We start from the raw sequence: 12,787 nt of genomic DNA, 5'->3' as shown, positions 1-12,787 counted from the left end.
TCCAATGTTTTTGAATGATGTAATAAGAATACAAATGAAATAAGAAATATTGTTGTTAAAATAAACTCATATAACGTGTTGTTAAAATAAGCTCATATAACGTGTTGTTAAAATAAACTCATATAACGTGTTGTTAAAATAAACTAGTATAAATGGTTTTTTTTTTTTGTATATTTTCTTTTATTTATTCTTGTATAATAATACATTGTAAATTATACTAGCTCATTAGCTATGCGAAGATAGTCACCAAAAATGAGGTAAATCAAAAATTCAAACTACATTCGTTTGATCACTTTTTGACCATAAATGATCACCTTTTAATTTTTTTGACCACCCTTATTTTGGACATAATCCTAAAAATTAAATTCGGGGACAAACTTCACATTTTTACGCCAAATAAATAAAAATAAATTTTTATATTGTATTGATTTGACTACTTTTTGACCACAAATGACCACTTTTTAATTTCTTTTGACAAAAATTTATGGTCAAAAATGGTCAAATGAATAGAATATAAAAATTTGATTTTTATTTATTTGGCGTAAAAATGCGGAGTTAGCCCCCGAATATAATTTTTAGGATTATGTCCAAAATAAGGGTGGTCAAAAAAATTAAAAGGTGGTCAAAAAATGGTCAAACGAATGTAGTTTGAATTTTGATTTTCCTGATTTTCGGGGGCTATCTTCGCATAGCTTAGCTCATTACGTTGTTAAATGAACTGACGTATTACTTTGTAAACTTAACTCGCTGCATTGACTCTTTGTTTAGAAAAATACTCGTGAGAGCTTACTGTAACGAGATTAACAGATGGTACAGTATGCTTTGTCATGCTGTCTCGGTTAATTAGTTAATTGCCTTAAATATGCTAAAATAGAAAAAAAAAGTGCAATCTTCAAGTGTAGCCTTAAGTCTTAAAAGTATAATCTTAAAGTTTCAGTTCTGACTATGAATCAAGCTACGATTTTGAATGATGTTATAAGAATATAAATAAAACTAGAAAAGAATGTTGTTTTAATTATCAGGCATAATGGATTGTAAAATAAACTTTTGTGACTAGTTGTTTTAAAATGAACTGGTGTAACAGTACGTTGTAAAACAAGACGGTGTATTACGTTATAACTTAAACTGGTGTATTGTGTTGTAAAATTAGCTGGCTGCGTTATTTTTTCGCTGAGAAAAATGCTCCCAAGAGGTTACTGTATCAAGATTAATAAATTGTATACTATTTTTTGTTAGAGTGCATCGGTTAATTAGGTTATGGCCTTAAATGCCACGATGCACAAAAGGACCAAGTCAATGCTTTTTTTTTGCAACTTACAGCAACATGAATCATACTATGGTTATGATTAATGTAATAAGAGAAACCAAGAAATATCGTTGTTAAAATTAACAGGAGTAACACGTTGTATAATGAAATGGCGCTACTGGTTGTGTTAAAATAAACTCGTGTAATAGTACGGGGTAAAATAATCTTGCATGAATAAATGTGATAAATTTTCCTAGGAAATTTAATACGTTAAATTGGAAAAATACATGTGGAAAAAAATATGGTAAAATTACCCTACTGTATGGTAATGATATTTCTGGAAAAAAAATGCAACATAATTCTGGTTAATAAAACAAACCAAAATAAACGGTATTTAAACTATTCGTTTGATAATTTTTCCCTTCAAATGGCAAGAATTAACCAAAAATTCTGGTCTTCAAAATTCTTCCTAATACCACCCATTTACTAAAAAATACAGAAATGAAGAAATTTGATAGAATAAATGGCTTCTATGTCTGTTCTAAGGTATCATGATAAAATTACCAAATTTTATCACAGATCATACGAACATATTTTGTTTGCTGATTTTACCAAAATCACAACCTCGATGCTTCCGTAAAAATTACAGAGCTTTTTGGTGTTCCATTAGAGCCAAAAACACGGTAAACATTATCATTTTCTGATAGTTTCGCCCATACTTTTTTCACAGTATAGAGAGTACACTGCGTTTGGTCATAATGTTTCGGTTAATTAGCTGCCTTGTAAAATCCAACGATACACAAAAGAAATACAATAAATATTTTTCCAGTAAGGACTATAAATCAAACTACGATTCTGAAATATTATAAGAGTATAAGTAAAAGAAGAAAAAATATTGTTTTATTAAACGAGCATAATGCACCGTAAAATGAATTGGCGCGACTATTTGCTTTACAATATATTGAACAGTACGTTGTAAAATAAGCTGATGAATTAAAGTGCAGTGAATTAAAATCCTACGATTCACAACGAACTATAATAATTTTTTTTCACTATAGATTAGGAATCAAACTGCGATTCTGAAATGTTATAAGAAAATGAGTAAAACAGGAAATTTTTTTTGTGTAAATTAACAGGCATAGTGCATTGTAAAACGAACTGGTGCGAAAAGTTGTTTTACTATAAATTGATGCATCAGTACGTTGTAAAATAATCTGGTAAATTACGTTATTAAATTAACTGCCTTATTACCTTGCAAAATGAACTGGCTGCGTTATCTTTTCGTTGGGAAAAACACTCACTAGAGCTTACTGCATCGGGACAAATAGATATTACATTAAGTTGGTCATAGTGTGCCAATTAAATAGTTAATTGCTTTAAAAGTTGCAACCCCACACAGAATAACGAGATTTAACTTTTTTGTAACATATACTATGAATTAACTTACGAGTCTGAATAATGTTATAAGGTTATAAATAAAACAAGAAAAATGGTTGTTGAAATAAACAGGTATAACGCTTTGTAAAATAAACAGGTTGTTTTAAAACAAAAAAGTTTAACAGTTAATTGTAAAACAATCTGGTATAATTAGGTTGTGTTAATTCCATTGAAAAAAGTATATTCAAATGAGTTCACTATCTCGAGTTTAAAGATGTTTATACGATTCACTATATTTTCTTAAAATGCTTTGGTTAATTAGTTGATGCAAGAAATACTAGATGATGTAAGAAATTTTTTTAAAAAATTGATTATTGGGGAATATAATGCAAATAATACTTATTTAAAATTAAAAGAAGATAAAAAAGTCATTGAAAAAAGAATTATTGCATTTAGTAAAAAATTAAAATTTAAGTTAAATAGGATTACATTTCCATATTTATTTCCAATTGTTAAATTTCATAAAAATCAGATTAAATTTAGGTTTATAGCATGTGGTACTAATAGTTATAATTCTGATATTAGTAAAATGTTTTTTAGTTTTTTAAAAATTATTTTGCTTAAAATTAAAAAAGAGAAAAATATTGTTATTGATAGTAATGTTGAAGTTTTGGATTTTATTAATAATAATGACATTTCCAGCATTAACACTTTTGATTTTGAAAATTTGTATACAAGTATACCACATGGACAGATTATTGAGATTTGTGAAGGTATTTATGACAGGTATTTATTTGATGAAAAAATTGATAAGTTTAACTGGTTAGATTTATGCAAGTTTAATCTTTTTGAGAATGTTCTTTTTAATGGTTTAGATTTTTATAAGCAAATTATTGGAATTCCACAAGGTAATTCCTTTTCTGGGGCTTTTGCCAACTTTTTTTTGCATTTTTTTGAGGCTAAATTTCTTGAACATAAAGAACTTAATGCTTTCCGATACATTGATGATTTGATTTTGTTTAATTGTGATGATTATAATTTTATTTATAGTATTTATCCTGGTGATTTGGTCCTGAAAAAAACTAATGAAAATTGTTTTAATATTGAATATTTAGATTTTGAAATTGATATTGTTAACAGTTTTATTAAAATTGGTGTGTTTGATAAAAGAAAAGCTTTTAATTTTAATGTTATTTTTTTCTGCAACTTTAAAACTAATTTGTGTAGTAAAATATTCAAAAATCTTGTTTTTTCACAATTAGTTAGGATCAAGAAAATTTGCAATAATGTTGAAAGTTTTCGGGAAGCTGTGGATAATTTTTTAAATAATTTGAGTAAAAATGATTTTCCTTTTAATTTTTGTAATGTTAATTTTTTAATTAATAAAATGATTGATGGTTTCTAAGTCTTTATATAATTCTTTCTTTTAACAGGGCGCAATTCTAGTCTTAACTGAGCAGCCCCAGTTAAGCAATCTATTAATTTGTCTACGTACTTCTTTCTCCTGACTTTTTCCATTTCATTTTAAACTTTTTCTGCGCATTATAATAGGGGGCGTTGGTTTTTCAGTTCTTAGTGTTTTCTTTTCCTCTACTTGCTTTTGAAGTTGATGCTTGACCTGTGACTTAGTGAGTTTTTCTGATGACTTTGAAGGATTTCTTTTCTTAATTTGTTAATTATTTTGAATGTATCTTGTTTTTCCTGGACCTCTATACAAAACCATCGGGGTACTGAGGGAGATTTTTTAAGCATTTGCTTCTCCCTCAAATAGAAATGGTTTTGTTTTTAATGGCTACCGAGGCCGGTACCCCCTGAAGACGTCGGCTTCGGTGGTCATATTTTTATTTTTATTTCATTCGTTTCTTGTATTGATACTTTTTTCTGAAATTTCTGCTGCTTTTTAGCGCGTTTTTTTTAAAGAAGTTTTATCCTTTTCGAATTTAATTATTTGTGTTTTCTTTCAGCATTGATGCAAGAAATGCATAAACTTTTTTTTCCAACAGTGGATATAATTCAAATGACGATTATGAATTTTGAAACGAGGTTCATAAATGAAACAAGAAAAATGAATGATAAGATAAACAGGTGCAGCACTTTGTAAAACAAACTGATGAGAGTGGGGATTGTATTAAAATAAAATGAGGCAACATATTTTTAAATAAACTTACGCAATTGAGTGCGTTACTTCTTCGTTAATGAAAATTCTGGAATAAGCTTACAATCCCAAAATTAATACCAGTTTTCAACACTCTTTAAAATAATGTTTCGGTTAATTAAGTAGTTGTACATAAAAAAGCTACGAAACACATAAGCAACTCTTACAACTATATTTTAAAATGTTTTCAGCATTGATTATGAACCAAACTATGAATTTAATTAATTTAATAGGAATATAAATGAAACCAGAAAATTCGTTGTTAAATAAAACAGGTATAACAGTTGTACGATGACCTAGTGTAACTGATCGCTCTAAAATAATTTGGTGTTATTGACTGAGCTAGTTTCTTTGAAAAATGTACATAAAAACAAGTTTGCTATCTAGAAATTAACATTTTGAAAATGTTTTGGTTATTAGTTCCATGCAAAAATCAGTTTGCAATGTATATCAACTACGAAGTTTTTAAATTTTTAATTTTATCTTTATGTTATTATTTTATCTTCCTACGTTCTACATTTTTCGTTTCTTAATTGGGCTTTAATAGTATATTTTTTGTACAAGAAACTTATTTCAGTCGTTGATCTGAGTAAATAGTTTATTTTATTTTCGTTATCAAAAACTTTAATGATCATATACTTGCCCCAGAGAAAGTTTATGAATAATTAGACTCAAAAGAGGATTCCAAGTTAAAATTGTTTCACTTATCTGCCTACTAAAAATACATTAATGATAAATTAATTAGCTGTAGCAACCAATTGGAATACATTTCATTTTAAAGTAAACAAGCAAAAACAACTGGTAGCCATTATCAACCTCATTATTTCGGCAATTGATTGGATAATAATAGTCAAGTGATATAGTTCAGCCTCTGGTTAGTGCATGTCAATACCAAAGCAAAGTTCTTTGAACTTGGCACAAACTATAACTTTTAAAATGCATTTTTTAACGTTTATTATTTAAATAACAGGCTCCGTATGGAAACTAGTCTAAAAAAATAAGAATACTATTTTTCTTATGGAAAATAACTTATTATTTAAATCAAATCTAACCCATAAAAATACAGAAAAAAATGTCTTCGCATGAGTTGTAATTTAAAATAAGGACCATCTCCTTTTTTTTCTCTTCAATTCTTATTATTATTTAAATCGTTTTCCTTGTTTGCAAATGCAATCAGTGACGTCTCTTAAAAATAACCCTTCATTACGTTTAACAACCACTCGTTATTTAATGTTATCATAATGGATTGCCCACTGCTTCAAGGTTTCACGAGCAGTTCTTGACCTAGAAAATTCTCGGAGCATATCGTCTTTTAAAGGTAAGATGGTATTTGAGCTATTTCATTCGAAAAATGAGATTTTTGAATGTATCACTAGAGACCGAAGCGTAATCACTGCTTTTAGTAGAAGATAATGAAGAGAAAAGTCCTCTGGTGGCCCATAGATAATGATGTTGGGAAAGTGGAGTAATTTAGCGTGAAGAACAGTTTCGTGGCTTTACAGATTGCTCTGATATATTCTCGAAAGTAGAATGGATAGGCTTTGTAAAATCAAGTGTCCATTTTTAAAAGCGATTAGTGTCACATCACTTTCGTTTTACGTTTTGATGGTTTTCAGCTTCATTTAGGCTTAGGGAATTTAAAACATTATTTTTTCTTTCTCACTTTCTTACATTTGTGTTGAAATCGGATTTTCTTTGGTCTTTCGCATTTTTGTGAAAGAATTTACAGTTGGTTTTACTCAGATTATCATTATGTTTGAAATCAGATTAGAAAAAAAAGAGGATAAAGATGTTTAGTATTCAGAAAAGAAATCTTTTATGAAAAAAAATTCTCAGATGCTCCTAAAGACCGAAATCTAATCCGAATTCTCGGAAAATCAGGTTCAATGTCACCTTAATACTATAATCGGCGCCTTGAAAATTACATTGAGTGAAGTTGCCGTAACTTTAATAGAATGTTACTTGAAAAAGTGCGTCCGCTCATGCTAATTAAGTTTAAAAAGTTGAATTAATAAAGTTTTATTTCCTTTTATAACTATTGTTGAAAAGCCGACCCAACTTTTGGGCTTACGACTACTAATGATCAAATCCGTAGCCTTGTAATTTTGAACCCAATCCAGAAGACTCTCTTGGAACTCTTGGTTCAAGTATTGATAAAAATTTGCTTTCGTGGAGGACTTTTTGATGGAACAAAACAGCATTTGCGTTAAACGGAGAGGAAAACTACGAAAACCTCTCACTGTTAGCCTGATGGTAAGGGGACTCTAATCCTGATCCGTTTACTACTAAAGATATTTCAGGTAAGCACTGTGGTCGGTGCGAGCCAGATGCAGAATTCGTATCCACCAGTCATCTTCGAGATTCAAACCTGGTTCATTTAATTAGAAGGTGAATGATCTATCTCCTGAGCCACCATGGCTCAGTTAATTAAGTTTAAAAACACACACAAAACAATTTAAAGATTGGAGAAAATTGAAAAGCTTGAATGAAATTATGATTCAATACTCTCCAAAATTTACAAGGGAGTATAGTTTATTTAGAAATAAAATTTACTCGAAGAGCGTTTATTACAATAAATTGTAATTTTGCATTTTTATATAAAAAGTACAGATTGCGCATAAAAAATACAATAGTGCGATATTGTTTCAAAGAACATTATTTTTATACACACCGTAAGATTGCAAAAATTTACATTTCGTACCAGTCACTCGTTTTTAAGAATTTGCACCACAGCTTACACGGTGCTCTTATGCAAATATTTACTAAGTATGTTGGTTACTAAAGTTAGATTCAAGATTTTGCTCCGAAAGTGTTACGTTCCTAATTTCAGGCATGTTCGACCATTTTGTCTATTAATTGGTCAATAGGTGAAGTCAATTTTAGATTGCCGAGTAAATATGTAATGGTGTCAGTTACATGTTGTGCGTTTGAAATGTTTATCACATAGTGTGGTAATCGAACTTCACGTGCCATATGAGACGGGTTATCCACTTTCTGAATGCTAGAGATACCAAACTAATTGAATCTTAACGTCAAATATCTGAAGAATATTTAAAAAACTGAGATATTTTATTCGATCTTTAAGATTTGGAGCGAAGAATCTTTGAACGACGAAAAAATGTTCATGATGAACAATGAACTATTTGAACGTTTCAGATGATACTTTGCTCATTTCATCTAATGAATTACCAAGAATTTTAATCCAATTTTTCATTCACTTCTTAACAAAACTGTGTCTGAAATGATGTTTACGTTGGTGTTTTAGTTTGTTACTTTCTTTTAATGCTTTTAACTCAAAGAAACACTTCTTGAAAAAATTCCCCTTTTTTTTAAATTTTAAAAGTTAAAGACTTTGAATGATTAATAATTAAATTTGACAAAGTCACTCTTTTCAGTCAGACTCGTTTTTGTTTGAGAAAAGAAAAAACATGTTTTGTCTTAAAAAATTTAAATGCTAAAATAATGGAAATGGCATTAAAAGTAAAAACAAAAAATTGTATTTTAAAGAATAATAGAATGAATTGCTTTGGAATAAAATTACATGTGCAAAATAAATCTAAATTTTTTAAATAAGCGAATACGGCTTTTATTCTAAAAAAAATATACTTGATAATTTTTTTAAACATTCATTGCTTGAAAAAATATCTTTCCTCGTATTAAGAATGCTTTATAGCAAATGAAACAATTGTAAACAGTTTTAAAACAAAACAGAGCGTTAATAAGCATTTTGTCAAAAATTATATAAATTGAAATTTCACTCATAAAGTTTCGTAAATTAATATTTAAGCTAGTAAAAACAAAAAAATGCAATCGAAATCCAACGAGTTTTCATTCTGGTACTAAAAATATCAGTACCAGAACAGTTTGAACGGCAACCAAACAGGTACTGATAATATCAGAAGTTGTTTAATTGCTGGAAGAAAGAGACAGCTCGGTGTCTTACCCACTGTGCTATCGTAGCTGTAGTAACAGTGTATTTCAGCTACTTTTGTTTTACATTCACTGTTTATTAATGTTTAACACTCTGTATTAATTGTTAATTGCTTATTGTTTAATTCTGTGGTTGAACAAATTAAATTCCTTCACTTAACAATAAATATTGGAGCTGACACATAACAGCATAACAATATTCACGATTTTGTATAGAAAAAAAGTAAGACAAAATGAATTATCTTTTAATTAGTATCTTTTAATAGCTGTCAATTTACCAAATACTTTTATCGTATTTAAACAGATAATTATCCGTAATATAAAACAAAATTTTATGTATTATCAGTTAAAGGAGGTGGTATTACCAAAGTTAATGCTGAGGTGTAATTGTTTTAACTGTTAAAGTGATCTTTAACGAAACCAAACAGTTGTTTATTAAATGCAATAACGCTATTAGTAAGGAATAAATGAAACAAAAATAAGTTCATTATTTTGGTTATTTAAATACTGAGAACAAACATACGTCGCCCTATTCCGCAATACGGTTCTATTCTTAAAGTTCATTTGCTTAATTGTTCAGTTCGAAATAAAGCATTTTGAAATATCTCGCAGCGAATCTATTTAATCTAAAAACTCCGCACCTTTTCATTTAATTTGCAAATAGAGAGCATTGTTTTAAATCATTTGATTATTCTTTCACTTTGTTACAACTCTTTGCTCAGGGTGATGTAATCAACTATTTGTATCGGGTGGTTTTTAACCTGTTAGAAAGCCAGAAACTGCATTCTGAGTGCATGCTGTTCATTAGTGAAGAACGTCTTTATTGAAATGGAGAAAATACATTTAAACAGTGGGGCACTTCCAACGGTTAAATAATGAATAGGAATATATTTAAATGGTATGTTTGTTTGTTGTTGTTAGGTATTTTTTGTTTTGTCGAGTCTCTTAATCTGCAGGTAAATTTTAAGTTACGAAATCAGACACAAAAGTGTATTTTCTCTGAATAAACACATTATTTTATTGATTAAATTGAATTTCTGACTTTGAAAATATTGGGGATAGCAGTAATCTGGGAAATATAGTCGCCATAGTTTGGTCAGGAGAACGGTCCAAAGTTTGGGCCCTTTTATGTTAATTTTACTTATTGCGTATTTCGCCGTATCTCAAGAACTTTTTTAGCGAACGAAAAACTTTTGCATGCAATTATAATATTTGTTTGTCCGAAGATAATTCCATACAAAATATAACTCATAATAAAAATTTTATTTTTATTATTTTATTTGTGAATAGTAAAAAAAAATTTGAATTGTAATGCACAATTTTTTACATAATTCTTTTCATTATTTTATTTAAAAAATGTAATTTTGAATGGCAAAATACAACATTTGCGCCGAATCAGTTAAATGGTTCCAAAGAAATTGAATTAAAAAAAATCTTATTTTTTAAAAAATTTAACAGAGTTTAAAATTTAATAAATATATTTTTGATCAAATTATATTCAAATAACTTTGTTGATTAGAAAAATATATAGTTACTAAAGTCATATCAATTTAAAGATGTAAAACCTACAATACATGCGAATTTTCACATTTATAAAGTATTTACTAGAAAACCATATTTTTCAGTTTCCTTTCATTAATATGTCCTATACAAACAGCACTGGAAAAAAAAGTATAGTCATCTCTATGTGCACAGCAAAATGCTCGGTAATTTTTACCGAAGTGCTTTGGAAATGATTGTGGTAAATTGACAATAAAATAATATTTGATAATGTGTGATAAAATTTAGCAAATGTGGCAAAATTTTGTAATTTGATCATTACATCTTAAAGCAAGGTATTAAAACTACTTAATCAGTTAAATTTTATTCAAATTTGTATTTTTATTAAATGTGTTAATAAGAATTATACTTTTAAGTAACAAATTTTCCCGTAAACCGTTACCATGTGAACGGTGAAATTACCAAATTAATGGTTTACCACACATTTTGGTTTTATTAACCAAAATTATGTTTTTTATTTTTAAATTTTTTGAATGTTTTTAGAAATGTTAATACTATACAGTATGGTAATTTTACCACAATGTTTTTCTCCGTGACAGTCATCTAAGTTTCATTTGATTAAGTTATTTAGTAAAATTCGTTACAATATAACAATGGATGATTTGGATCTTTCTTTATTTGATTACTTAATATCTTACAAAGGTTATTATCCGAATTTTGTAATGAAAATAAACGTTCGTAGCTAAAAAAGGATTTCAACAAAACACAAATCACTTGTTGAAGAAATAATCCAAACAATTATAAATAACCAATCATAAATATTTCAAAAGTTAAAATAACAATGAAATAACATATTTAATTTCTTTAAAATTATATCTTATTACAATTTCACGAAATATTTATGTAACTTATTATTTTGGTTAAAATATTTTAAAGTGAGAAAAAATTTTAATACTCAAAAAAATTTGTTTAACTGATATTCTAACAAAAGAATCAAATAAGGTTTTTGAATATACTAGTTATAAAAAATATCAAATTACAGTGTGATAGATAATTATTTAATCTTACTTAGATAATATATTTCATTTCACGATGTCTTTAAATGTGTCGTAAATTAAAGTGGTATTATTCATTCTATGCATTTATTTGAATGATTTTTTTGTTCGTTATTGTCATCTCTATATTTAATTCTCATATACTCTCAAAAAACTTTAAAGAAAATTTGGAATAAAGTATAAGAAAAATCTTATGCATCATATTAAAAATAATTGATTTCAAATTTTATTCACCACAAGAATATGATTACAAAAACTAATAAACTAATAATATCTCAAAATTACTTAAATTAACTCTTATTTAATCCAAGAATATTATATGTTTCCAAAAACTGATGAACCCTAATAAGAATATTTCAAAATTATTTCGAAGGATAAAAAGTTTTCAAAAAACTCACCTTATGAAACTTTGCTGGCATAGTGTTATTTCTACATTTTTTAAGCGATGAAATCCTGGGTAGTAAGTAAGGCACTGATATATCCCAATCTTTCATCGTAAAAATATTCCAAGTTCTTAGGCAATCGACAAAGAAAAAAAAATAAACACCGCTTCTCGCTATCGCGTTATTGTATGTTCCAATACCTTTCAGTTTTTGTTTCGCTTTCGAACGTCTTTACCTTCCATCAACTCATCTTTTCCCCCATCAAAAACTTTTCGAACATTTCACGGTAGAACGATTATTTTTACCTTTTCCTACCTGTTTAGAATACGTAAAAACAAGAAAGTGGTGTCTATAACCATTCGGCCGGAGAAAAGATGGATTTTCGAACATTTATTGGAAGATGCATAAACGGAGGAAATGGTAACAGTTGCACATAACACTCCTTTTTTGGATACACTCCGTTGAGCAAGTGGTTCTTATGAAAGGAAATTATTCCGAAGCGGTTACAGTCAAAATAAAAATAATAATGATCATGTAGGATATTATGGAATACATTTTTTTGACTTGTTACTACTGGCCCTGTTTCGCCGTTATAGCGTTGAATGGAGTGAAAAAAGTCATCATTCATTTGATGCTGTTGTTTCTATTTGATCTAAAAAAAATAAAAATAATAATGGGACAAAAAGGGAAAAAAGTAGCCATAAATCGCAAGTGAAGCGAGATTTGGTGTAGATTTCCGCATAATATGTTTCAGCAGTTGGAAACGTCCTCTACTGAATATAAATGCAATGTTTTGTTCCAGTTATAGGTTTTATGAAGTGTTTTAGTGCTATTTTTTAGGAAATATGGATACTGATTCACAATTTATTTAAAAAATATTGATGATTATTATAAAAATAATCTTTTTTTAAAAGCAATTACTCATGAATTTGGTTTATAAAAAGGAATTATGTAATCATAATCTTTAAATGAATTTTATAGAAATAGATGCTAATGATTAACGATGGAAGTGTAGAAATTGAAGTTAATTATGAAGTAAAAGAAATTACAGAAAATGATTTCTATAAAACGAACTTTATAAAGCGTGATCCTGAAAAATAATATAGTTCTTTATTTTTACATAAAAAGTAATTAAAACCAG

At 28.0% G+C, this 12,787-nt stretch overlaps 1 protein-coding gene across 1 annotated transcript in view; it reads right to left on the bottom strand.

The window, feature by feature from the left end:
• Nucleotides 1-12,102, bottom strand: part of LOC107453113 (uncharacterized) — a 36,292-nt gene extending 24,190 nt beyond the window's left edge. Inside the window, exon 1 of the mRNA XM_016069803.4 lies at nucleotides 11,662-12,102. Coding sequence (XP_015925289.1) covers nucleotides 11,662-11,757 — 96 coding nt within the window. The 5' untranslated portion in view covers nucleotides 11,758-12,102. The remainder of the gene's footprint in view (nucleotides 1-11,661) is intronic.
• Between the last annotated feature and the right edge of the window lie 685 nt (nucleotides 12,103-12,787).

This window comes from Parasteatoda tepidariorum, chromosome 6 (assembly GCF_982258835.1).
Source record: "Parasteatoda tepidariorum strain Cologne lab strain chromosome 6, Ptep-v5.0, whole genome shotgun sequence".
In the NCBI taxonomy this organism is placed as follows: Eukaryota; Metazoa; Arthropoda; class Arachnida; order Araneae; family Theridiidae; genus Parasteatoda; species Parasteatoda tepidariorum.
The sequence above is the reverse complement of the archived record's forward strand: the minus strand, read 5'-3'. Positions and strand labels throughout refer to the sequence as shown.